Genomic DNA, 27,533 nt, shown 5'->3' on the forward strand with positions numbered 1-27,533 from the left:
GCATGATGATAAGTCAATTCGTTGAGCTATAATTTGTGATAACCAGTTCGCTTCTGAGAAAGAGCTATATAGTTCAGTGGGCCTTACCTGGTAAAAGAAAAAGTTTAGTTCATAGTTTAGAACATATTGTTAGGTTTTTTTTTCGGTAAAGTCACGTAGGTAAAAAAATTTAATTAATAAAAATAAAATAAAAATCACGACGTTTCGGAGGCAACACAAGCTTCCGTCGTGAATTTTATTTGAATTTTTTGCCTACGTGACTTTACCGAAAACAACTAAGAATATGAATCATTTGCAGTCACGAAAGCTTCAAATCTAGTTTAGAACATGTCTTAACCATGCCTTTTTGCCGACGCCAGATACTAAAAGCGTGAAAAACAAACAACCGCTGATTAGAACTTTCTCCCAGCTGTGTCACCCAGGCCTTTGGTTCCAAAACATGCGACAAAAAAACACTCAAAAAAAAATAGCTGGTCACAGAGAAGGGTCGATAAGATTTTTTTTTTATTTTGGCAGAAGAGCGCAACACACGACGAATCGTATATAACTATACAACTTCGAAAAAGCGAAAACTAAGGGACATCTAAACGAGGATGTAACGAACTGGCTCAAAGGGGCCGGTGCAAAAACACTCCGTAAAATTAAGTTGTCTTAAGCTACGCGCCGCGAAAGGCCTCTCTCTCAATAAAGTTCGGCTTACCTTGACCTCGCAGCAGCCCGTTCGCTAAACAAAAACGGGTTACAAATCATCACAATAACTTATCCTACACCGTGTCACCCTTGTGACAGCATTACACTGGTCAACAAAAAAAACATTTTTTTCTGGCCTGGACTTTTGCAGCTGTTCTAGACTAATTTCAGGGTGCCAATTCCAAATCTGATCTCAGATTTGCTCTATCACGTCTCATTTTTATGCTATCGACATACCCCGTTTTCATTGATTTTACCCGAAATTAACTCTGTCACTTACGATTGCAAGTTGTTGCGAGTCAGTGACTGCTTTAGTGTTAAAATGTGGTGCTGTATTTTTAGGATAGTGCGTTTATAATATCATTTTATGTAGATATCCACATTTATTTAATATTTTTCTTCTGCAGTTATTGAAAATGCAATCTTTGATATCTCAAAAACCTGATGTGATAGAAAAAAACTGATGCCAGATTTGGAATCAGCGCCTCAAAATTACCTTAAACTCGTTGGAATACCTTGTGCCAGAAAAAGTGTGTTGACGAGTGTTAACTTTGTTTTGCCCACGTTCCTGGAGTTATGGCAAGGGGGAGGCTGTGTTGTCAGCAGAGGGCAGTGCTCCACACCTTCACCCCCCACACACCTGACCAGCATTGCGTGATGGACACGTGGTCAAAGAACCAACCCAAACCTCAAAATGCTGCACTGGGTATACACCAGAGGTTGCAACCGGGTACCCGATACCCGTACCCTACCCGATACCCGGCTACCCGTACCCGGCCGGGTACCCGTTTGCGACCCTGGTGCGGCCGGGTACGGGTAGGGTACGAGTACGAGTAGGCCGTGAGTCACTGGTGAGTCACCGTTTGTCACTCATTACCCAACGTCTTGTCTCTTCTCACAATTCAAGTTCCTAGAATCAACCCACCCGCGCCTGCAACATGGCTTCATCCCAGAGGTCGCAATCGGGTACCCGATACCCGTACGGGTACGGCCGGGTACGGGTACGGGTACCCGTTTGTGACCCTGGTGCGGCCGGGTATGGATACGGGTAAGGAATCAAAACCCGTTTGCGACCTCTGGTACACACACCACAGTGAAGCGAATTGAACACAATCAAGATCGGCATGGTCGAGAGCTAGCAACTCCCGTCAACTTAAAATTGTAACAATTTTTATTTTAAAGCGTTGAAAACATGCAGTCCAGGTGCATAATGTAACGTGCAAATTGGCAGTGCTCCACAGCCAGTGCAAGGGAAATGGGAGACTTCGTGAGCGGCGGTTGAGAACGATGCACCTATTATTATATATCAGGCCGAGTTTGACAAGACCTTGGGGTTGCTAAAGCAGAGCACACAAATTGTTCCAGCGATAATCGGCAGACATTGACTTTTCACACCACCATATCAACCGTGCTTTCTATTCTCTATTCATACTTGTCGCACTCCCCCGCCCCCACCGCCCGCACCTCCGACTAGCACGGTTGGCTCAACGTGTACGTACTAACGCGAGTGTCTAGATTAGAAGTTTTCGTGACTGCAGGGATTCACATACTCTGTTTTTTTTTCGGTAAAGCCACGTAGGTGAAAAATTCTAATAAATTAAATCACGACGTTTCGGAGGCAACACGAGCTTCCGTCTTCAGGTGGAACCGTCACAGCAAAAGTGCTGTATCAAGTGCCTTTCACTTGTGTTGCCTCCGAAACGTCGTGATTTAATTTAGTAGAATGTTTGACCTACGTGACTTTACCGAAAAAACCAAACAGTATAACGCGAGCATGGCAATTCGGGTTTCGATTTGGAAGCGATTCTGGCAAGAGATGATTTCAGAATTCGCGCTTAAAACGAATGTGGGAATCGCATCGAATTCGGTGCGGGAATTATTTACGGCTTGGGGAGGCGGGGTAGGGGGTGGGGGGAGTCGTAAGGTTAGGGAATAAGTAGCGTCTTCAGCTTCACCCAAACGTGAAAAATACAAACGCAGTTGTTGATAGAGTCCCCGATCGCCATACCTGTCAAACCCATCCGGTTTATAACCCCGGTAATCATCTTCTTGGTTCTTTCGGTAAAGTCACGTAGAAGGGAAGTAATAAAATAATAAAAATAAAACATAATAAAATACAATTCTCACGACGTTTCGGCCACAACGCAAGCAGCCGTCCTCAGGTGAAGAACAGGTCTGTCGGGGAGACGCTGTCTGCCAGGTCTGTCGGGGAGACGCTGTCTGCCCGACAAACCTGGTCTTCGCCTGAGGACGGCTGCTTGCGTTGTGGCTGAAACGTCGTGATAATTATTTTATTATGTTTTATTTTTATTATTTTGTTACTTCCCTTCTACGTGACTTTACCGAAAGAACCAAGAAGATGAATCCCTGCAGTCACGAAAGCTTTCAATCGAAACCCCGGTATTCTTGAACAGGGAGATTGGGTTTTCAGGTCCACAAGGCTCCATTGTGATGGGACTTTGTAGGATGAACGTTAAGATTTATAAGGGTGACCAATAAGGTCTGAATTGATCTGTAATAAAGTAGGCAATGACAAGGGATTGACAGGTATGGATGAAATATGCTGGTGAAAAACGATGCGGAGAGGACTCCTTATATCCGCAACTCTCTTATCCGTGCCGCCTGTTGCGTGCGAGGTCAGAACATTCGCAAATCATCCGGCGAATTCGCACTTTCATAGAAAAAGCAGATGGTGTAAAAAAGCAATCCTGCTATCAGGAATGTCACAAACGGGTCACGGATAAAAGAGTTATTGCGGATACCGAAATAAAAACCTCCGCTTGCTTATCCGACGTGAAAACGGAGGATGTCAAAAGTTACAAACTGATGCGATGCATTAAGACCAAAAAATAAAACGCGCTCAACTGAACGCTAAAACTGAACAATAAATTATATTATCGATTACATCAGCTCTACGGAGAGACGAGATCAAACGGCTTCTTCGCCTTGCGACACGCTCACAGTGAAGAGGGTGCTGCAAGGCGTTACCGCCACCACAAATAAAATCGCCGCACGGCACGACACAGGAACGGACGGGATCCACGGATTTGCCATCGGGTTGAAATATTCGCGCGTGCAGAAGAGAAGCGGGAGGCAGAGAAAGAGCGTCTCGTGTAGAATTACTGAAAACGCACGGTGATCCGTGCGTGTGTGTGTGTAAATATCTACGCCACTCTGAGTTTCTGATCAACCGAAGAGCAGACTTGTTTTTGTTCTCTTTGAATCGTGATCAAGATGGGTTAAAAAAAAACATTGCATCGTTTATACGGTAGCAACAACTGCGATTGGGGGTGAGCAGATTTCGAGCACAAACGATTGGGCTCATAATGACCATCTTACTTTACTCTTAACATGTGCCTGCTATATGCGGAGAGCCATCGCTTTTACAATATTCAGAGTAGCAGTAATAGGTTTTTACCCTTTCAACTGGTACAAAAAACTGACACCTTTATACAAGTCATCATGTTTGCAATAACCACAACACAAGCAGTCAAAATGCAAACAAAAAGAAACAACTCTCATCATCAGAGTTGTTTCTTTTTGTTTGCATTTTGACTGCTTGTGTTGTGGTTATTGCAAACATGATGCCTTGTATAAAGGTGTCAGTTTTTTGTACCAGTTGAAAGGGTAAAAACCTATCACTACATTTTCCCACTGGTAAAGGAGGTCTCATAATGAATATTCAGAGTGTTCGAAGATTGCGTAAGTATCTTAAATTGCCGTCTTAGAGGCATTGCAATCAGGTATTTTGAGGGCTGTTTTATGAAATGGATAGATTCTATTGCAAACCAAACAGTTTTCATCGCTTGTGCGTAAATTTCTTATCTGCTATATATATTAAGAGCCCCATCGTAGCAACGTCTTTCCGCGGAAAATAAACTCAAACACGCAACACTAAAAACTTAACATACTCCGCTATGCAGAATTAACTTACCATTTCACTTAACAACAAAAAAGGTTTCAATGTTCGCTGCATCCAGGCGTAACCCCGGCAAAAATCGTAAGAGGCATCGGTCGCCTTTGCCGAAAAACTCAAATGGCGCGATGCACAACATTAACGGGACGTTGAAAGAAACCAAAATATGACCGTAGGGGTTGAATAATAACTGAATAAGCTTTTGGAACGACGTTACTCGCACAAAAAAAAAAGAATTCACGTCCCAACGACGTGAGGGGCCACAGTTTTTGCATTTTCCCTTTTGCAGGGAACATCAGCTTCGATTTAAAAAGCTTTCGTGACTGCAGGGATTCATATTCTTGGTTAATTCGGTAAAGTCACGTAGAAGGGAAGTAATAAAATAATACAAATAAAACATAATAAAATGATTCTCACGACGTTTCGGCCACAACGCAAGCAGCCGTCCTCAGGTGAAGAACAGGTCTGTCGGAAAGACAGCGTCAGACAGACCTGGTCTTCACCTGAGGACGGCTGCTTGCGTTGTGGCCGAAACGTCGTGAGAATTATTTCATTGTTTTATTTTTATAATTTGATTACTTCCCTTCTACGTGACTTTACCGAAAGAACCAAGAAGATGAACATCAGCTTCACTGGCAACTCCAGATGTTTATTTGTGCGCGTGTATCAGCAGGTTCCGACACAAAAAAAACCCTTTCCCCGTCACCCAATTTCTCATCACATCTCATCAACCCGGGGGTCGGTAATAAGATCGATGACGACCAAAAGGCGTCGGTTCGATCATCGAAATAAAACACATCGCCTGTCAGAATTACTGACGGAGGGTCAATTTCGTTGCATCTCTAATACGCTGGCGCATGCTGTTGTAAAGCTAAACATCCCGTCGATAGCCGGAGGGCGGGCGGGCGGGGGGTGGGGTCACTACTTTCCTGGTGGAGGTTCACCTTAATAGTCGTCGCGTACGACAACCGCACGCCGTAGCGTGCCCTCTAAAGAAATTGCCGTCTCCGCGAGCATCACTGCGATCGTCCCCTGGGAGGAAGCGTATCTGTCGTAAATTTAACGACGTATCGATTCGTCGGCCGAATGAGATTCTTACGCCCAGGTCGAGATAAGGGCATCGAAGGCGTGAGAGCGACGATCGATTCGTTCCGATTTGTACAAATTAGAAGTCGTGCACGTGCTACGCCAATGCTGTATTTAGGCTAACGGCGGAAATAAAACTATACAAACGAGACGGGAAATAAAAGATGGGAAACACACGAGAGAGAGAGACGGTAAAACGCCGCGCTGACGAAACTGAGCGATTCTCGTAAACCGAACACATCGATGGGAGGCCGGGTGAAACGCACGGTCGGTGGACTTCATTCCATATCAAGGGCAAGGGACATCTTCTTAGTTCTTTCGGTAAAGTCACGTAGGTAAAAAATGAAATCTAAATTAATAAAATAAAAATCACGACATCAGGTGGGACCGTCACAGCCAGATTTGCTGCATCAAGAGATACAGCAAATCTGGCTGTGACGGTCCCACCTGATGACGGAGACTTGTGTTGCCTCCGAAACGTCGTGATTTTTATTTGATTAATTTTGATTTCATTTTTTACCTACGTGACTTTACCGAAAGAACTAAGAATATGAATCCTTGCAGTCACGAAAGCTTCAAATCTAGAATTAAGGGACATCCTAATCGTCGTCGTCATCCAAGTGTGCGCCCGTCGTATGTTACACCGCGTACGTCATTGGACACAATCTATAGCAGGGGTGGAGGAACCTTGGCCCTTAAGAATTTCAGATACCACTGTCAGCCGCACGTTAACACACACACACACAGACACACACAAGGCTCTAGTTCACCTTCTGTCGATGCAAGAAGCCCGTCCAGTGAAAGAATTGACATGGCCCAGTAAAAATCAGAAAGTGTTGCCGGGATGAAAATTATTCCCCCCTCCAGTACCCGATCAGAGCGGCCAACACGCCTGCAGTGCAGGATTGACGTTGTTTGCGGGCCGTTTCGCGTGCGCTGCGGCCATTGCGACATCAACATAAAGCTATGGGGGTGGGGGGGGTGGGGGGGGGGTCCGGGTACTGCCCACCGACCGTAGGTCCCCCGATCGATAGCGAGAATGCATCGTAATCGTCGTCCTCGTGTTAGGCCGTACACTACCCCGTCACGTCTGGCTACTACGGAGGTCAACACCGTCGAGCAATCTGTCCCGTCGTGCGCCGTACTACTGCTGCTGCTGCTGCGCCGTCTCTAGCTGTACAGGTCGTCGTCGCCATCGTCCTGGTACATGCCGCCGCTCCCACCGCCACCGCCGCCACCGCCGCCGCCGCTACCACCGCCGGCGCCTCCGGCACCGCCCTGGCCTCCGCCCTGGCCTCCGCCGGGACCGCCCTGGACTCCGCCCGGGAATCGGAAGCTGCCGAATCCGCGGCTCTGCTGCAGCGTCTGGGCGAACATCTCGTACTTGCGGATGTCGTTGTCGGAGACGGAGCGGCGGGCAAAGCGCATCGCCTCCTCGAAATGGTCGCGCCGGATCTCGGGCACCGGGTCCTCATCCTCCACGTCCTGGCGATAAAAAAAAAAATCACAGTCGATCAATCGAATGTTCACGTAAACGGGTTGGGGAGAAAAAAAAGCGTGGACCGCAGTGTTCCTGAACTATTCGCGGAACTTGTCATCCGCGATTTTGGCTTTGCGCGAATCGCATCTGGAATTCAACACGGATGCATCGAGAAAGTTCAAGTTCAAGTTCATTTATTCGGTATAGCCCTGTGAGCCATTCGGCTCTTGAATCGGGTGCAACAGCAACAAACAAAAAAACAAAAACATGAACAAAAAAACATCTTAAAGTGAATATGTGACTGAGTGCAAACAGAAAATCCAAGAAAAGACAGCAAAACATTGCAGAAAAAAACACCGTACACCAACGCTGTGTGCAAAAATCCCAGTGGGATGCAAGTCAAACAACAACAACCACAAGACAACTTAGATTAAGGAGGAAAGTGATGAGAGATAAAGTGATGAGATGTATACGGATTTATTTAAGGCAATTCATTAAAAAGGTAGCTTTTCGTAAGCCAATATCATTATCAGCGATATTTCCTATTCACGAGCATCTCCGGAACACGTCCATCACGGACAGCGAGGGAAAAATGTACGTGACATTTTCCAGCTTGCGTTTGTTTACGGAATGCCTTTCGTTAGCGGTGCAGACGCGACGGGTAGCAAAAACATGGTCGTGTACAGAAATTATTTTTCAATCTAAACTTCTAAACTTAAAGTGCATAGCGCCAGTGGCCAGTATGGGAAGAGCATTCCAGACGGCCACAAAAGTGCATCCGAAAGCGCGCGATGCGGTGGCCGTCTTTGTTCGATGACTGAGCCAAAAGCCGCTTCTGCGAGGTTCCTATGACCACTGTTTCATTGCTTTCATGGCTTTATTTTGGTGATTTTCAAAAAGTTTTTTCGTTCGGCCATGTTTGTTTGTTTGTAGTACAGAGTTAGACTGATGGCCTTAATCTAAGTTGTCTTGTGGTTGTTGTTGGTTGTTTGACTTGCATCCCACTGGGATTTTTGCACACAGTGTTGGTGTACGGTGTTTTTTTCTGCAATATTTTGCTGCCTTTTCTTGGATTTTCTGTTTGCACATAGTCACTTCAAGATGTTTTCTTGTTCATGTTTTTTTGTTTGTTGCGGTTGCACCCGATTCAAGAGCCGAATGGCTCACAGGGCTATACCTAATAAATGAACTTTGAACTTTGACCGGAGTTCACGTGATGACGGTTTATGCTCCCTGACGAGCTCCGAAAGGTTACCGGCGGTTCATTTGTCCGAATCGTTACACGCGTCGTTAAATTATTGAGCGACGCAACGCGGATAAGCGGATTGCACCGCACTGCTGAAACGAGAGGTGGCGTGGGTGCGTCGATGCGTGCGTTCGACCCCACGCACGAACGTCCATGCGTGCGTCGATGCGTGCGTTCGACCCCACGCACGAACGTCCATGCGTGCGTCGATGTGTGCGTGCCACCCCACGTGCGAACGTCCCCTCCCCCCACCCCGCCCCTCTCACCATGGCGGCGTCCGGGTTTGCCTGTCGCTCGCGCTCGCGCCTCATCTCGGCCTCGATGCTCTCGCGGATGGCGAGCTTGCACGCGCGCTGGCAGATCTCCATGAGGTCGGCGCCCGAGAAGCCGTTGGTCGTCTTGGAGAGGTAGCCGATGTCCACGTCCTGGTTCGGGCACGGCACGAAGAACACGAAGATGCGCGCGTGAGCGCGTACGAGAGAAAGTTGGGGGCGCGGGTACACATGAGCTCGTGGAAATACTATAAACTACTTAAGACTATTTTGATTTTACCAGGTAAGGCCCAACACCATGTGAGACTAGGCTCTAAGAAAAGCTGTCTCTTGGGTGTGGACCAATCAATTTCAAGGACAGTGCACATACATTATCAGAGTTGTGTTTTTTGTTAGCATTCCGACCGCAGGTATTGTGGTCAATGCAAACACGACTCCTTGTAAAAAAAAAGGTGTCAGTTTTGTTGCCAGATAAAAGGGTAAAGAACCAATTATCATATTTTGCTACTGGCAAATGAGGTTGCAACGGCGTAATATATAAACGGCCACAATAATGTGGTTACTGCCTGTGAAGTTCACCTCTTAAACATACGAGAATAAAATGAACATCAAATAAACCAAAAAAGCTGCTGAAGAGTAAGGGCGGTGTAGCGATGCGAGGTGGCGTTGTGGGAGATTGTCATTGATTCTAGATTTGAAGCTTTCGTGACTGCAAGGATTCATATTCTTAGGTTTTTTCGGTAAAGTCACGTTGGTAAAAAAGATAAATTAAAATTAATGAAAGTAAAATAAAATAAAAATCACGACGTTTCGGAGGCAACACAAGCTTCCGTCTTCAGGTGGAACCGTCACAGCACGATAGCTGTATCAAGTAAGAGAAAGTCCAAGAAAACCGTCCTTGTATATATACTCGTTGAGGGTGGGAGGAGCCAAGGCAGGCACCTGGATATAATTATTATTGTGAAGTTGGTGCGGCTAAAGCCGCTACTAGGAATGAGCCTTTGTTGTGTAGACTGGTTGAACTGGGAGGTTCCAAGAGTTGTTAAGGTGCGGTTGATGTACACCTTACTTGATACAGCTATCGTGCTGTGACGGTTCCACCTGAAGACGGAAGCTTGTGTTGCCTCCGAAACGTCGCGATTTTTATTTTATTTTTATTTTACTTTTATTAATTTTAATTTTTTTAACCTACGTGACTTGACCGAAAAAAACCTAAGAATAAGATTGTCATTAACTTGTTTCGTCAGTTCAATTCCTACGGGAAAATCATTGAGCGCATTCGCTAACATTTAATCAATGCCAACGATTAATTTGTGTATCGAGAAGGTCATGTCAAGGTCAAGTGGCATGCCCCCTTTTTTTTCCCCCCTTTCTTTGATTGGCGAGTTTCCGCTTTTATTCCAGTAAGCTTTTATCGTATTCCAGCACCTCTGCCAGGTCAGATGCATTTTGAGGCCAATGACAGGAGGTCACGGGACAGACCCAGGTGCCATGGGTTTACTGACCGGCAGATGCACTAACTGTGCCCGCCCCCCTACTGTTGCAACATGGGGATACAAAGACAAAGATCCCCCGTATAGCCTTAACAGACTGTAGGGGCAAGTGCTGTTAGCGAGCACCTATGAAGGCCGGAACGGTACACGAGGGGGTGGGTGGCCAGCACCACGCCCGACCGCCTTTGTCTCTCCAGTAGCGATGTTTACACATCGCACCAGGTACCCATTTGAGGCTGAGTCGACCTGGGGGAGGCCCAGGACCGGTTCAGATAATCGTCACTGGTGTTGACCGTGAACGGGAATCGAACCCGGGTCGCCAGGTTCGTAGCGCAGCGCAGCGCGCTAACCGCTACACCACCGCTCCTTTCGCACACACAGGTACGAACACACACGCTGGCATGAACACATTTGGGTGTCATGCCTCAAAGCGTGTATTTACGGCTTACTCGAATTATTCGCAAAGGCACGTCAACAATACAAACGAGGTAGAAGCGAACGAGACGAAACAATTTACTCCACAATTGTATGGCGACTACCAGATCATGAAAATCCACCACATAGGAAGGGGGAATCAATGGGCGGGGGTGCAGGGGACATGTATGTATGTGTAGTGACATAAGAGCGGAGGGGCTGCTGGGGGCTCTGGGACCCTAGGCACCCCAGACAGTTAAGCCCCTTGGCGCCACCAACGGGGGGGGCTGTGTGTGCTCTGTGGGATATCTGGGGGCGCACACGGCCCCACCCCTCGTTGGGGACGAGGCATAAAAGGGCAGCTCCCTGGACGATCGGGGCCAGTGGTAGCTCAAGACCCAAGACCCAAGACCAGCCATCTGAGGACCCTGGGACGCTGTGAGGGCCAGTGGTGGAACTCTGGAACTCCCGGCTCTACGTCCTTGTGAGGGCGAGTTCCAGAGCGTAGCCAGAGTAGTGTATCTAGGCTGTGTACCTGGGCTGTGTACCTGGGCTGTGTACCTAGGCTGTGTACCTAGGCTGTGTACCTAGGCTGTGTACCTAGGCTGTGTACCTAGGCTGTGTACCTAGGGCCTAGGTACACAGCCTAGGTACACAGCCTAGGTACACAGCCTAGGTCCTAGGCTGTGTACCTAGGCTGTGTACCTAGGCTGTGTACCTAGGCTGTGTACCTAGGCTGTGTACCTAGGCTGTGTACCTAGGCTGTGTACCTAGGCTGTGTACCTAGACTGTGTACCTAGGCTGTGTACCTAGGCTGTAACAGAGTATCAGGACTGTTGGAGTGTTGGATTGTAATAAAGAAGTTGCCTCTACAAGTGTCTCCGGAACCCATTACATATGTATGCTAAACTTCTCTCGCACCGTACGTAGCGCAACCGCGTTAATCGGAGGTGCGGGGGGGGGGACTGATAAACTAAACCCAAAGAGCAGTTTAACAATAAAAGAGTTTTCAATCGAGCTTAAAAAGTTAAAAGCACTCCAGTGGATTCCTAATATCGGAAGGAAGAGCGTTCCAGAAGGCCACAGAAACGCATTCGAAAGTGCGCAATGAGGTGACCGTCTTTCTTCTTGGTTCTTTCGGTAAAGTCACGTAGAAGGGAAGTAAATAAAATAATAAAAATGAAACATAATAAAATAATTCTTCCCTTCTACGTGACTTTACCGAAAGAACCGAGAAGATGAATCCCTGCAGTCACGAAAGCTTTAAATCGAAATGTGACCGTCTTTGTTCGACGGCTAGCCAAAAGCCGTCGCTGCTGCTGCAAGGATGGACCGGAGTTCACGTGATGATGGTTTACGTTCCTTGACGACGTGGATGAGTGACTGCATTCCTGACGGGTTACCTTTGCGATGGGCGACTTGCGCAGGTTGGCCTTGAGGATGGCCGTGCGAGACTTTTCGTCTGGCAAGGGGATGTAGATCAGCTGATCTAAGCGTCCCGGGCGCAGGATGGCGGGGTCGATGATGTCGGGCCTGCGAACGTGAACACAGAGCCACAGCGCTGCTCGGCAGAGGTCGCAAACGGGTTTTGATTCCTTACCCGTACCCGTACCCTGCCGCACCAGGGTCGCAAATGGGTACCCTACCCGTACCCGGCCGGGTACGGGTACCCGTTCCCTACCCGTACCCTACCCGTACCCGAAATGAGTGAGAAATGGTGACTCACCAGTGACTCACGGTCTACCCGTACCCGTACCCTACCCGAAATGAGTGACAAACGGTGACTCACCAGTGACTCACGGCCTACCCGTACCCGGCCGCACCAGGGTCGCAAACGGCTACCCGTACCCGTACCCGGCCGGGTACGGGTAGCCGGGTATCGGGTAGGGTACGGGTATCGGGTACCCGGTTGCGACCTCTGCTGCTCAGTCAACATTAACCCTCCAGGCCACCGGTCCCCCCAAACCTCTGTGTCACGGACCACTTCCTATCCCGCAAGGATCGTGAACAGCGGTGCACGGAACGTGGCGAGATGTTAACTGCCTCGCCTGGTATGCAGGAGGTCGTGGGTTCCATCCTGACCCTGAATATTTGGACCTTGCATGATCTCCCCCAGTGGTCGCGTGGATTTTTCTCCGGGCTCTTCGGTTCATCGCTCCACATTTAAGGAACGTACGTTTAGGGTATTTGGCTGCTATAAATTTCCACATGAGTCAACTCGTTTAGCTATCATTCGTGATATCCAGGTCACTTCTGAAAAACAGCTCCATAGCTCAGTGGGCCTTACCTGGCAAAATAAAACATATTTCAAAAGATACCACGCAAGATTTACAAGGAACACAGAATTTGTGCGAATTCTACGATTTACAGCATTTATAATTTTACTTAATTACAGGATTACATTGTTGCTGCATGATGGTCTGTGACATTTTGTCGAGGTCTGATGGTGGGCAGCAAAGTCCAAAAAGATTTAAAGTTCCAATGTATTCTGTTTAAAGCAGGTGAGAACTCAGCAGACCAGAATGGATCTCATTTGCAAGAGCGAACTGGGTATCACTGCTCTAGGCTGTTGCAGAGGTCTAGAAGACCCTTCCCGGTACAAAGCAAGCACCTACAGGGTGATCTATTTATAGATACCCCTCTAAAAGAATAATGAAGATATGACAGGGAAGACAACATCTTGTATAAATTTCGATTTAAAGATTTCGTGACTGCAGAGATTCATCTTCTTGGTTCTTTCGGTAAAGTCAACCCAGCTTAAATAGACGCTCCAAGTCTGGGGTGTTTCATTCAGACGCTGTCTTCTCGACAGACCTGTTCTTCACCTGAGGACGGCTGCTTGCGTTGTGGCCGAAACGTCGTGAGAATTATTTTATCATGTTTTATTTTTATTATTTTATTATTTCCATTCTACGTGACTTTACCGAAAGAACCAAGAAGAGGAAACATCTTGGATACCAAAGCCTCTACGTGTCTCTCACCAACCTCAATGCACGGATGGAATCCTTTATACCGCTCACCAAGATATGGAGCAATCACTTTTACAATTTTCAGTAGACTGTTGAGAAGAAAGTTAGAGGGTCATTAACAGGAGATGGCACGGTGGTTTATGAGGCTTAGAAAATTGGCTGGGTCTTAAGCCGATACGGCCGAGAAGCTGGGTTCAAATCTGGGCCCAGGACATCTGTGTTTCACAATTAAGTTTTCCAAGTATCGCTACCCGATGCGCTCAACCAAGTTAAGAGACAAAAATAGGTGGACAGACTGCTCTCTTACTGGGTGTATAGACAATGACAGATAGAAGAGTCTCTGACTGAGTCTCGAGACAACAATGGATAAGGTTCATCATCATGGGACCTCCTTTGCCAGTACCAAAATATACTGATAGGGGTTTTTCCCCTTTTTTCTGGCAACAAAACTGACACCTTTTGCAAAGAATCAAAGGGGAAAAACCCCTATCAGTATATTTTGGTACTGGCAAAGAAGGTCCCATGATGTAGCTGCTCACCCCGAGCTCTCATTACTCTGGTAGTGCGTTGTCTTTGAACTGTGCGCCTTTTGGCGTCATCTGGTCGAACACCATATGAGACTAGGCTCTAAAGAAAGCTGTCTCTGGTGTGGACCAATCAGTTTCAAAGACAATGCATAAATTATCAGAGTATTATTTTTTGTTTGCATTTGACTGCAAGTATTGTGGTTAATGTAAGCATGATTCCTTGCAAAGGGTGTCAGTTTTGTTGGCAGAAAATAGGGGAAAAACCCTATCAGCAGATTACAGGTTCTTGAATGTAAACTAAACTGCAAGGATTCATACTCTTAGTTCTTTCGGTAAAGTCACGTGGGTAAAAAAAATAAATTCAAATTAATAACAATAAAATCACGACGTTTCGGAGGCAACACAAGCTTCCGTTTTCAGGTGAGACCGTCACAGTAAAATATCTGTATATGCAGATCCGGTAAATTTTCGCTCATCGTGTGGAAAATTATAGCAGCCAAATTATCTTGAAACTCACGTTTCCAAGTGCGAAAGGAAAAACCGGAGGAACCCGGAGAAAAATCTTCGCCACCCAGGGGGAGAACGTGTAAACTCCAAAATATACATGGAGTTGGGGTCAGGATCAAACGCCCCGCCTCCTTCGTACCAGACGAGGGAGTTAACATCTGTCCTCCACGGTGCCTCCATCGCAGAGGTCGCAAACGGGTTTTGATTCCTTACCCGTACCCGGCCGCACCAGGGTCGAAAACGGGTACCCGTACCTGTACCCTGGGTACGGGTAGGGTACGGGTATCGGGTACCTGATTGCGACCTCTGGGATGAAGCCATGTTGCAGGCGCGGGTGGGTTGATTCTAGGAACGTGAATTGTGAGAAGAGACAAGACATTGGGAAATGAGTGACAAACAGTTACTCACCAGTGACTCACGGCCTACCCGTACCCGGCCGCACCAGGGTCGCAAACGGCTACCCGTACCCGGCCGGGTACGGGTAGCCGGGTATCAGGTAGGGTACGGGTATCGGGTACCCGGTTGCGACCTCTGCTCCATCGTGTATAATAGGTTGAATTCATGAAGGCGCATGAATGCGATCGCATCTCAAGATGCTGCACAGAAACAATGGGCAGATTAAATTTGCAGATAGGGACGGTCGGTCATAGGCAGAAGAAAAAAGGGATGGTCATGAGTCTATACTTGAAAAGGGGCACGAACAGCATTGATGGATGGGGTAAAGGAAGTTTCAGACCATGGGAGCAGCAGAGGAGAATGAGGCAACCTCCCTCTGATCATAGGTTGACACGGGGTTTCGACAGACCACTACGGGTGTCTAAACCCAATAATGGACTGGCAGGCTGGTCTCTGTGTCTCTGGACAATGATAAACTTGAGAGACGACCAACCTCTGACACGTACATAATATGTACAAACTTTATACTCTTTGGTTCTTTCGGTAAAGTCACGTAGGTACAAAATAAAACGAATCACGACGTTTCGGGCGCAAAACGAGCGTCTCGCCTGATGACGGTCGCTTGTGTTGCGCCCGAAACGTCGTGATTTATTTTATTTTCTAGACACGTGATGACTTTACCGAAAGAACCAAAGAGTATGGATTCCTGCAGTCACGAAAGCTTCAAATCAACAATGTACAAACTTCTTCCGCACTGTAGGTAGCCAACCGTGCTAATCGGAGGTGTGGGAGAGAGACACGGTCTCTTGACAATGACAGGCTGACGGATCGACCTCCGTGTCTCTCGGCAATAGAGCCAGACTGCTCGGTCTCTTGAGAGGGGGGACAGACCCCCAACCCCCAACGGCACGAGCGACCGACAGACCCGATTGGCGCTTCTCACCGGTTGGTGGCCCCGATGATGAAGACGTTCTTGTTGACGCCCATGCCGTCCATCTCGGTGAGGATCTGGTTGATGACGCGGTCGGCCGCTCCACCACCGTCCCCGCCTCCGCCTCCGCGCGCCTTCGCGATCGAGTCGAGCTCGTCGAGGAAGAGGACTGTGGGAGACGCCTGACGCGCCTACTCAAGCGTACGCACGCGCGCGCACGGGATATCAAACTCGGGTCGACGGGTCCGCCGCGGTGCAGTGCGCTCACCCACAAAGATCTACCCACGTAGCGCTGCTGGAGCAAGCGCTGCTATTGAGCGTGGTGACGTAGGACGCAAACGGCTCCCGTCGCAAGGCATGGGTGAGGCAGGCCTTCATCACGCAATGGATTGTCAAAGCACTCAAGAGTTATTCATTGCGATGCACGTGCCCGCCCTGACCAATCAACCGCCAATGCCCAGTACAGCAATCGTGCGGCATGGTGTAACGTTCATGTTCTGTAGATGTTCACACACCCGTCCTTTTCACAGGCATTAATGTTTTCTCAAACCCATGTGCATATTCTAAGCACGAAAACAGTTTGCACATTTACATTTTAACACGTAGGCTTTCGCGACCAATATTATTCATAAACAGGTTTTTGGGTTTATCGTGAACATTACATGTGTCCAGTACCCGACAGAGGTTCACGTATCCGACCTAATTCACATATGCGCCCTTATTCACATAAGCGCCCACACCCCAGTCCCTAGCGAGTCGGGACACGCAAGGTTGCACCGTAGTTACGCGATGACCCAAGGACAGGGGTCGGCAGAGGTCGCAATCGGCAGTCATAATTAAAAAAAAAACATAACTCTGATAATGTATGCACTGTCCTTGAAGTTGATTGGTCCACACCCGAGACAGCTTTCCTTAGAGCCTAGTCTCACATGGTGTTGGACCAGATGACGATCTAAGGAAAGCTGTCTCGGGTGTGGACCAATCAACTTCAAGGACAGTGCATAACATTATCAGATTTACACTATGAGATCTCTTTTACCAGTGGCAAAATATAGTAGTAGGTTTTTACCCTTTTAAACTGGTACAAAACTGACACCTTTATTCAAGGCATCATGTTTGTAATAACCACAACAAAAGTAGTCAAAAAAGCAAACAAAAAGAAGCAACTCTGATAATGATAATAATATACACTGTCCTTTGGTGTGGACCAATCAACTTCAAGGACAGTGCATATTATTATCATTATCAGAGTTGCTTCTTTTTGTTTGCTTTTTTGACTACTTTTGTTGTGGTTATTACAAACATGATGCCTTGAATAAAGGTGTCAGTTTTGTACCAGTTTAAAAGGGTAAAAACCCTACTACTATATCTTGCCACTGGTAAAAGAGGTCTCATAGTGTAAATCTGATAATGTTATGCACTGTCCTTGAAGTTGATTGGTCCACACCCGAGACAGCTTTCCTTAGAGCGTCATCTGGTCCAACACCATGTGAGACTAGGCTCTAAGGAAAGCTGTCTCGGGTGTGGACCAATCAACTTCAAGGACAGTGCATGACATTATCAGAGTTATGTTTTTTGTTTGAATTACGACCGCAGGTATTGTGGTCTATGCAAACATGACTCCTTGTAAAAAAAAAAAGAGGTGTCAGTTTTGTTGCCAGATAGAAGCGTAAAAAAACTACTATCACCTCTTCGTGTTATTGTGGTTGCCGACCACCCCTGGGCTTCGAGGGGGAGGGGAGGGCGGAGGGGGAGGTGCCTCACCTTGTCGAAGACGTCACGCACGTTGGCCTCCGACTCGCCGAACCACATGGTGAGCAGTTCTGGCCCCTTGATGGAGATGAAGTTGGCCTGGCACTCGTTGGCGATCGCCTTGGCCAGCAGCGTCTTGCCGCAGCCCGGCGGCCCGTAGAACAGCACGCCCTTGGAGGGCGTCATGCCGAACTTGAGGAACTTCTCCGGGTGCTCCACGGGGTACTGGTGGGGGATGAGAGGCACGTGGTGATGATGCCAAGAAGGGGGGCGGAGGCTGCTGCGAATGACGGCCGAGGGCGTGGATGACAGCGGGCGGAAGCGTGGTCCTGACCGCGGGAGGGTAAGCGGAGCTGTAATAGTTCTAGATTTGAAGCTTTCGTGACTGCAAGGATTCGTACGCTTAGTTTTTTTCGGTAAAGTCACGTAGGTAAAAAATGGAATTAAAGTTAATAAAAATAAAATAAGAAAATAAGAAAAATCGGGTGTTTAATAGTTTTTTCTTTATTTATTTTATAAACTAATAAAACATCTGTGATTTTTATTATTTTAGCATTTTATTTTTATTAATTTTAATTTCATTTTTTTCCTACGTGACTTTACCGAAGGAGCTGTAACAATCTCGATTTAAAGCTTTTCGTGACTGCAGGGATTCATCTTCTTGGTTCTTTCGGTAAAGTCACGTAGAAGGGAAGTAATAAAATAATAAAAATAAAACAATAAAATACAATTCTCACGACGTTTCGGCCACAACGCAAGCAGCCGTCACCTGAGGATGGCTGCTTGCGTTGTGGCCGAAACGTCGTGACAATTATTTTATTATGTTTCATTTTTATAATTTTATTATTTTCCTTCTACGTCACTTTACCGAAAGAACCAAGAAGATGAATCCCTGCAGTCACGAAAGCTTTAAATCGAAATGTTTTTTTTTGTTGTTGACCAGTGTTATGTATCGGGTGTGAGGGGCCGTTACCCCCCTCTGCGTTAAGTTGAACTGTTCAATAAAACTGCGTTTGCTTCAAGAGAAGTTCCCCCTTTTCGTTGTTCAACCCACCACACACACGCACCTGCACCAGCTCTTGCAGCTCCCTCTTGACGCTCTCCAAGCCACCGATGTCTTCCCACGTCACGTTGGGCACCTCCACCACCATCTCGCGCAGTGCCGACGGGTTGCTCTGAGCCAGGGCCCACTGACACGTACGAAAGACAGAGACACCCCGTGTAGCCTCATTACACTGTTGGGGCAAGTGCTGCCAAGCGAGTAGCACCTATGAAAGCTGGCACGGTACACGAAGGGTGGGTGGGTGGGTGGCCAGCACCACGCCCGACCGCCTTTGTCCCCCTAGCGGCGATGTTTACACATCGCACCAGGTACTCATTTGAGGCTGAGTCGACCTAGGGGAGGCCCAGGACCAGTTCAGATAATTGTCACTGGTGTTGGCCGTGAGCGGGAATCGAACTCGGGGTCACCAGGTGTGTAATGCAGCACCTTAACTGCCACTCTATCACTCCCCACCTGCACACACACAAACTATAAATTATGAACAATAATTATTTTAACTTGATTTGGAGCTTTCGTGACTGCGGGAATTACTCTTTGGTTCTTTGGGTAAAGTCACGTTGAAAGAGAAAATAAGAAATTAAATAATAGCATACGACGTTTCGATTGCAACACAAGCGATCATCATCAGGTACAAATGAAAGCGAAGAACAAAACCTAGTAAGCTTAGAAATAAAATGCAATACAACACAGAGAGAGAGACAAAACACAGACACGGAGACACACAGACAGACACACAAGCAGAGAGAGACAACACAGAGACACAGAGAGAGAGACAAAACACAGACACGGAGACACACAGACAGACACACAAGCAGAGAGAGACAACACAGAGACACACAACATAGACATACAACATAGACACACAGACAGACACACAAGCAGAGAGAGACAACACAGAGACACAGAGAGAGAGAGACACACAACATAGACACGGAGACACACAGACAGACACACAAGCAGAGAGAGACAACACAGAGAGACACAGAGAGACACACAACACAGACAGACACGCAAGCAGAATGAGACAACACAGACAGAGAGAGAGAGAGACACACACAGAGACAACACAGAGACACACAGCACAGACAGACACACAACACAGACACGGAGACACACAGACAGACACACAAGCAGAGAGAGACACACACAGAGACACGGGGACACACAGACAGACACACAAGCAGAGAGAGACAACACAGAGACACACAGAGATAGACACACAACATAGACACACAGAGAGAGACACACAGACAGACACAAGCAGAGAGAGAAAACACAGCGACACACACAGAGAGAGACACACACAACACAGACACGGAGACACACAGACAGACACACAAGCAGAGAGAGACACATAGAGACACACAGAGAGAGACACACAACATAGACACACAGACAGACACACAAGCAGAGAGAGACAACACAGAGACACACAGAGAGAGACACAACATAGACACACAGAGACACACAGACAGACACACAAGCAGAGAGAGACAACACAGCGACACGCAGAGAGAGACACACAACATAGACACACAGACAGACACACAAGCAGAGAGAGACAACACAGAGACACACAGAGAGAGACACAACATAGACACACAGACAGACACACAAGCAGAGAGAGACAACCACAGAGACACGCAGAGAGAGACACACAACATAGACACACAGACAGACACACAAGCAGAGAGAGACAACACAGCGACACACACAGAGAGAGACACACACAACACAGACACGGAGACACACAGACAGACACACAAGCAGAGAGAGACAACACAGAGACACACAGAGAGAGACACAACATAGACACACGGAGACACACAGACAGACACACAAGCAGAGAGAGACAACGCAGAGACACACAGAGAGAGACACACAGAGACACACAGAGAGAGACACACAACACAGACACGGAGACACACAGACAGACACACAAGCAGAGAGAGACAACACAGAGACACACAGAGAGACACACAACATAGACACACAGAGACACACAGAGACACACAGACAGACACACAAGCAGAGAGAGAACACAGACACAGAGAGACACACAACACAGACACGGAGACACACAGAATGAGACACACAAGCAGAGAGAGACAACACAGAGACACACAGAGAGAGACACACACATGTGCCTATGTGTGATGTTAGCCGAATCTCTGTGTTGCATTGCATTATATTTCTAAGTTTACTAGGTTTGTTTTTTCTTTAATTTGTACCTGATGACGATTGCTTGTGTTGCAATCGAAACGTCGTATGTTATTATTTTATTTATTCTTTTCTCTTTCTACGTGACTTTACTGAAAGAACCAAATATTAATAATTATTTTACCAGTTTAGGCCCACTGAGCTATGTAGCTCTTTTTCATAAGTGACCTGGTCAAAAATGATAGCTGGGACCAAGTGGCTTATCACGTGGGAAATGTACAGCAGCCAAATACTCTAAAGCGCATTTTTCTCAATGTGGAGGGAAAAACCAGAGGACCCGGGGAAAAATCCACGCGACCACGGGGAGAACACGCAAACTCAGGCATCGTCAGGGCCGGGATCGAACCCACGACCTCCTGTACGCCAGGCGAGGCAGTTAACATCTCCTAGCCACCGTGATGATGACGAGAGACACGCAAACTCCAAATATACAGCAGCAGGCATCGTCAGGGCCGGGATCGAACCCACGACCTACTGTATGCCAGGCGAGGCAGTTAACATCTCCTAGCCACCGTGATGATGACGAGAGACACGCAAACTCCAAATATACAGCAGCAGGCATCGTCAGGGCCGGGATCGAACCCACGACCTCCTGTATGCCAGGCGAGGCAGTTAACATCTCCTAGCCACCACGCACGCACGCACGCACACACACTCACCCGGAAGTCGTCCATGGTGACGGCGAGGGAGTTCATGATCTCGGCGTCGATGGTTTCGTCGTCCAGATCGATGACGTCCATCTTCTTGCGGATCGCCTGCAGCGCTGCCTCCGAGCACAAAGCCGCCAGGTCGGCGCCCACGTGGCCGTGAGTCTCGTTCGCGACCTGCCAGTCGTCCGCGTCAAAGGGAGGGCGGGGGACACACCAGAGGTTGACCGTAAAACGAGAGGGGTTTTTTTTTTCCATTGGGTCAGTTTGCGTAAAATGTTAAATGTGCCGTTAAATAAACCCGCCGCCACCCGGCACAGCCAATTTAGTCAGGTTTACACCATTGGTACCTCATTTGGCAGTAGAAAAATATGATAATTGGTTTTTTTACCCTTTAATCTGGCAACAAAACTGACACCTTTTGTACGAGGAGTCATGTTTGCATAGACCACAATACCTGCAGTCGTAATGCAAAAAAAAAACATAACTCTGATAATGTATGCACTGTCCTTGAAGTTGATTGGTCCACACCAGAGACAGCTTTCCTTAGAGTCTCACATGGGTTGGACCAGATGACACCAAAAGGCGCACAAATCAAAGACAATGCACCATCAGAGTATGAGAGCTCGGGGTAAGCATTTACACCATTGGAACCTCATTTGCCAGTAAAAAATATGATAATTGTTTTTTACCCTTTAATCTGGCAACAAAACTGACACCTTTTGTACAAGGAGTCATGTTTCCATAGACCACAATACCTGCAGTCATAATGTAAACCCACAACATTTACAATTCGTACCCACTGGTTCTTTCGGTAAAGTCACGTAGGTCGAAAATAGATCATCGCTAAACACAGCAGTACTCCTGCTGTGTTTGTCTCGCCTGATGACGATTGCTTGTGTTGCGATCGAAACGTCGTGATCTATTAATTTTCTACCCACGTGACTTTACCGAAAGAACCAAAGGGGATGGATTCCTGCAGCCACGAAAGCTTCAAATCTAGATTTACAATTCGATGAGGCTGACTGGAATTGCCGGCATAACATCGTACTCGAATTGTAAATCTCGTAGGTTTACTTCTCCAACACACTGGGTGTGCTGCTGCACTAGTAACTTAATTGGCATGTTTTGTTTATGTGACATACCTTACTAATTGGCTGTGTCGGGTGGTGGTGGGTTTACCGACACGTTTATATTTTCGCAAACCAACCCAAAAATGTTTTTTCATTATGGATGATATTGGTTGCGAAAGCCTCCGTGTCAAACAGAGGTGATTGACCGGCAGAGGTCGCAAACGGGTTTTGATTCCTTACCCGTACCCGTACCCGGCCGAACCAGGGTCGCAAACGGCTACCCGTACCCGGCCGGGTACGGGTAGCCGGGTATCGGGTAGGGTACGGGTATCGGGTACCCGGTTGCGACCTCTGTCGACCGGGTCTTTGTATGCTGAACTTCTTTCGCACCTTACATAACCCATCGTGCTAAATCGGAGGTGCAGCGTGGCCCGGGGTGGCAATAGAGCGTCGCGTCGGCTACACAACGAGGTCCTGGGTTCAAACTCTGGGTGTCGGCAACCCCATAACTAAACCCCACATCCACACGTCCCTGCATCTCCAAGATGACTATGGTTGGCTACGTGCAGTGCGAAAGAAGTTCAACATACATACAAACAAGTTGTAGCGAGTCAACGGCCTTAGCCGACATTTCAGGGAAGATAAATCGGCGGCGACCGGGTGGCCAAATCAGGTGTCGGGTGCCCAATAATGCAAATCATTTAGAGGTGTAGCAATTCACTGTTAAAGGTCGCGGTTTGATTCGACAATCAATTATCTTTCGATTTAAAGCTTTCGTGACTGCAGGGATTCATCTTCTTGGTTCTTTCGGTAAAGTCATGTAGAAGGGAAATAATAAAATAATAAAAATAAAACATAATAAAATAATAAAAATATAACATAATAAAATAATAAAAATAAAACATAATAAAATAATTCTCACGACGTTTCAGCCACAACGCAAGCAGCCGTCCTCAGGTGAAGAACAGGTCTGTCGGAAAGACAGCGTCGTGAGAATTATTTTATTATTATTATTTTATTATTTCCCTTCTACGTGACTTTACCGAAAGAACCAAGAAAATCAATTATCTGTTTCAGAATCGAGAATGTAGCAGCCTCCAGCAGATGCAGGGGTCACATGAACCCATTAACTAGAACATACACATTAACTGAAAAACACCAATTCCTACATACATACATATGGTCCATGTATCACGAGCTTAATCAATGCAAAACAATGAAATCCATGCATTGTTAAACCACGACAAATTACGCTTGCACAACGCGAAACTGTTCAATTCAAGCTCATGGCGAGAACGGGACGGTTAAAACACAAGGCCAAATAAGTATAACCCGTAAAAACTAAGTTTTTCACTATAAATCCTTTATATGCGTGGCGGATAGAGTCCTCTCGTCCTCTGGCTTGAGATGGCTGCCACCTATGGGTCAGATGATTGCATTGCACCATTAAGCAATTGGTAATTAAATATAATCAATTTGTCCTAAAAAGCGTAAAATTTTGGAAATCTTTTTTCACGAACATTAATTGTCACGCACAACGAGTCTGTGTGCAAAATGTCAGCTCGATTGGATCACGGGAAGTGGGTTAAAAAACGACCGAAAGATTTGCACGGTCGTAAGCAAGCAAGCAAGCGAACTTAATATAAAGGATTTAAAAAAGTATCGATTCCGGAATCGAACCGTGACCCCGAACTGTGACGAGTGAAACAGAATCGCCGGTCGAGTGACCGCCCCATTGCTCACCTGCTCAAGGTCCACGTCTCCCGACAGCTTCATATTCTTGGTGTGGATCTGCAAGATCTCCAGCCTCCCCGTCGAGTCCGGGATTCCGATGTCGACCTCCCGGTCAAAGCGGCCTGGTCACAGCGGTGGCACACGGGGGTGGTGGTGGGGGGGGGGGCAGGTGAGAGGACGTGGGTTGCTGCGGGTGACACAAACGCGTTGAGACACGAGGCAATAATCCCCCGTATAGCCTTAACAGACTGTAGGGGCAAGTGCTGTTAGCGAGCACCTATGAAGGCACACGCACACGCACACACACACGCACGCAGACGCTCGCGTGTGCGCAGCGCAGGACGCGTGACGGACGCGTGGACGTCGACGATCGACAAGCGGGGCGTCGACGTCCGAGCGCGTCTGCGGGATCGCCGTAGGACTGCCGGTGAGGCCTTAAAGGCAGAGTGGGGGGGGGGGGCAAGCGACAGCACCCGGAAGGAGGGGGGGGCGGGGGGGGGGCCGTTCCTACCGAAGCGACGCAGCGCGGGGTCGATGCTGTTGGGCCGGTTGGTCGCTGCCATGACGACCACGTGCGTGCGCTGCTTGAGGCCGTCCATGAGCGTCAGCAGCTGAGACACGATGCGACGCTCAACCTCCCCGTGAGTCTGCGGCAACGCACGCCGGTGGACGGGGGGGGGTGGGAGGGCATGGGGGGGGTGGGGTGGAGTAGGAGGCATGGGGTGGGGTGGAGTAGGGGGGCATGGGGGGGGTGGGGTGGAGTAGGGGGGCATGGGGGTGGGGTGGAGTAGGAGGCATGGGGTGGGGTGGAGTAGGGGGGCATGGGGGGGGGGTAGAGTAGGGGGGCATGGGGGGGGGGTGGAGTAGGGGGGCATGGGGGGGGTGGGGTGGAGTAGGGGGGCATGGGGGGGGGGTGGAGTAGGGGGGCATGGGGGGGGGGTGGAGTAGGGGGGCATGGGGGGTGGGGTGGAGTAGGGGGGCATGGGGTGGGGTGGAGTAGGGGGGCATGGGGGGGGGGTGGAGTAGGGGGGCATGGGGGGGGGGTGGAGTAGGGGGGCATGGGGGGGGGTGGAGTAGGGGGGCATGGGGGGGGGGTGGAGTAGGGGGGCATGGGGGGGGGGGTGGAGTAGGGGGGCATGGGGGGGGGGTGGAGTAGGGGGGCATGGGGGGGGGGGTGGAGTAGGGGGGCATGGGGTGGGGTGGAGTAGGGGGCCATGGGGGGGGGGTGGAGTAGGGGGGGCATGGGGGGGGGGTGGAGTAGGGGGGCATGGGGGGTGGGGTGGAGTAGGGGGGCATGGGGGGTGGGGTGGAGTAGGGGGGCATGGGGGGGGGGTGGAGTAGGGGGGCATGGGGGGTGGGGTGGAGTAGGGGGGCATGGGGGGGGGGGGGTGGAGTAGGGGGGCATGGGGGGGGGTGGAGTAGGGGGGCATGGGGGGGGGGTGGAGTAGGGGGGCATGGGGGGGGGTGGAGTAGGGGGGCATGGGGGGGGGGTGGAGTAGGGGGGGCATGGGGGGGGGGGGTGGAGTAGGGGGGCATGGGGGGGGGTGGAGTAGGGGGGGCATGGGGGGGGGGGGGTGGAGTAGGGGGGGCATGGGGGGGGGGTGGAGTAGGGGGGCATGGGGGGGGGGGTGGAGTAGGGGGGCATGGGGGAGGGTGGAGTAGGGGGGCATGGGGGGGGGGTGGAGTAGGGGGGCATGGGGGGTGGGGTGGAGTAGGGGGGCATGGGGTGGGGTGGAGTAGGGGGGCATGGGGGGGTGGGGTGGAGTAGGGGGGCATGGGGGGGGGGTGGAGTAGGGGGGCATGGGGGGTGGGGTGGAGTAGGGGGGCATGGGGGGGGGGGGTGGAGTAGGGGGGCATGGGGGGGGGGTGGAGTAGGGGGGCATGGGGGGGGAGTGGAGTAGGGGGGCATGGGGGGGGGGTGGAGTAGGGGGGCATGGGGGGGGGGGTGGAGTAGGGGGGCATGGGGGGGGAGGGGTGGAGTAGGGGGGCATGGGGGGGGGGGTGGAGTAGGGGGGCATGGGGGTGGGGTGGAGTAGGGGGGCATGGGGTGGGGTGGAGTAGGGGGGGGGGGGGGGGGAGGGGCATGGGGGGGGGGGTGGAGTAGGGGGGCATGGGGGTGGGGTGGAGTAGGGGGGCATGGGGGGGGGGTGGAGTAGGGGGGCATGGGGGGGGGGGGTGGAGTAGGGGGGCATGGGGGTGGGGTGGAGTAGGGGGGCATGGGGTGGGGTGGAGTAGGGGGGCATGGGGGGGGGGGTGGAGTAGGGGGGCATGGGGGGGGGTGGAGTAGGGGGGCATGGGGGTGGGGTGGAGTAGGGGGGCATGGGGGGGGGGTGGAGTAGGGGGGCATGGGGGGTGGGGTGGAGTAGGGGGGGCATGGGGGTGGGGTGGAGTAGGGGGGCATGGGGGGGGGGTGGAGTAGGGGGGCATGGGGGGGTGGGGGTGGAGTAGGGGGGCATGGGGGTGGGGTGGAGTAGGGGGGCATGGGGGGGGGTGGAGTAGGGGGGCATGGGGGTGGGGTGGAGTAGGGGGGCATGGGGTGGGGTGGAGTAGGGGGGGCATGGGGGGGGGGGGGGTGGAGTAGGGGGGCATGGGGGGGGGGGGTGGAGTAGGGGGGCATGGGGGGGGGTGGAGTAGGGGGGCATGGGGGGGTGGGGTGGAGTAGGGGGGCATGGGGGGGGGTGGAGTAGGGGGGCATGGGGGGGGGGGTGGAGTAGGGGGGCATGGGGGGGTGGGGTGGAGTAGGGGGGCATGGGGGGTGGGGTGGAGTAGGGGGGCATGGGGGGGGGGTGGAGTAGGGGGGCATGGGGGGGGGGTGGAGTAGGGGGGGCATGGGGGGGTGGGGTGGAGTAGGGGGGCATGGGGGGGGTGGAGTAGGGGGGCATGGGGGGGTGGGGTGGAGTAGGGGGGCATGGGGGGTGGGGTGGAGTAGGGGGGCATGGGGGGGGGGTGGAGTAGGGGGGGCATGGGGGGGGGGTGGAGTAGGGGGGCATGGGGGGGGGGTGGAGTAGGGGGGCATGGGGGGGGTGGGGTGGAGTAGGGGGGCATGGGGGGGGGTGGAGTAGGGGGGCATGGGGGGGGGTGGGGTGGAGTAGGGGGGCATGGGGGTGGGGTGGAGTA

The 27,533-nt window shown here is 50.1% G+C and overlaps 1 protein-coding gene across 1 annotated transcript in view; it reads right to left on the bottom strand.

The window, feature by feature from the left end:
• Positions 1-486: 486 nt before the first annotated feature.
• LOC144717270 (transitional endoplasmic reticulum ATPase-like) overlaps positions 487-27,533 on the bottom strand; it is a 52,158-nt gene continuing 25,111 nt past the window's right edge. The window contains exons 10-18 of the mRNA XM_078592683.1: positions 24,928-25,063; positions 24,426-24,538; positions 21,622-21,786; positions 18,747-18,869; positions 17,692-17,904; positions 15,940-16,118; positions 12,001-12,130; positions 8,685-8,843; positions 487-7,177 (exon numbers count right to left, since the gene is read on the bottom strand). Of these exons, the coding sequence (XP_078448809.1) occupies positions 6,863-7,177; positions 8,685-8,843; positions 12,001-12,130; positions 15,940-16,118; positions 17,692-17,904; positions 18,747-18,869; positions 21,622-21,786; positions 24,426-24,538; positions 24,928-25,063 (1,533 nt within the window). The 3' untranslated portion in view covers positions 487-6,862. The remainder of the gene's footprint in view (positions 7,178-8,684; positions 8,844-12,000; positions 12,131-15,939; positions 16,119-17,691; positions 17,905-18,746; positions 18,870-21,621; positions 21,787-24,425; positions 24,539-24,927; positions 25,064-27,533) is intronic.

This window comes from Lampetra planeri, chromosome 3 (assembly GCF_965212315.1).
Source record: "Lampetra planeri chromosome 3, kcLamPlan1.2.h2, whole genome shotgun sequence".
Classification (NCBI taxonomy): domain Eukaryota; kingdom Metazoa; phylum Chordata; class Hyperoartia; order Petromyzontiformes; family Petromyzontidae; genus Lampetra; species Lampetra planeri.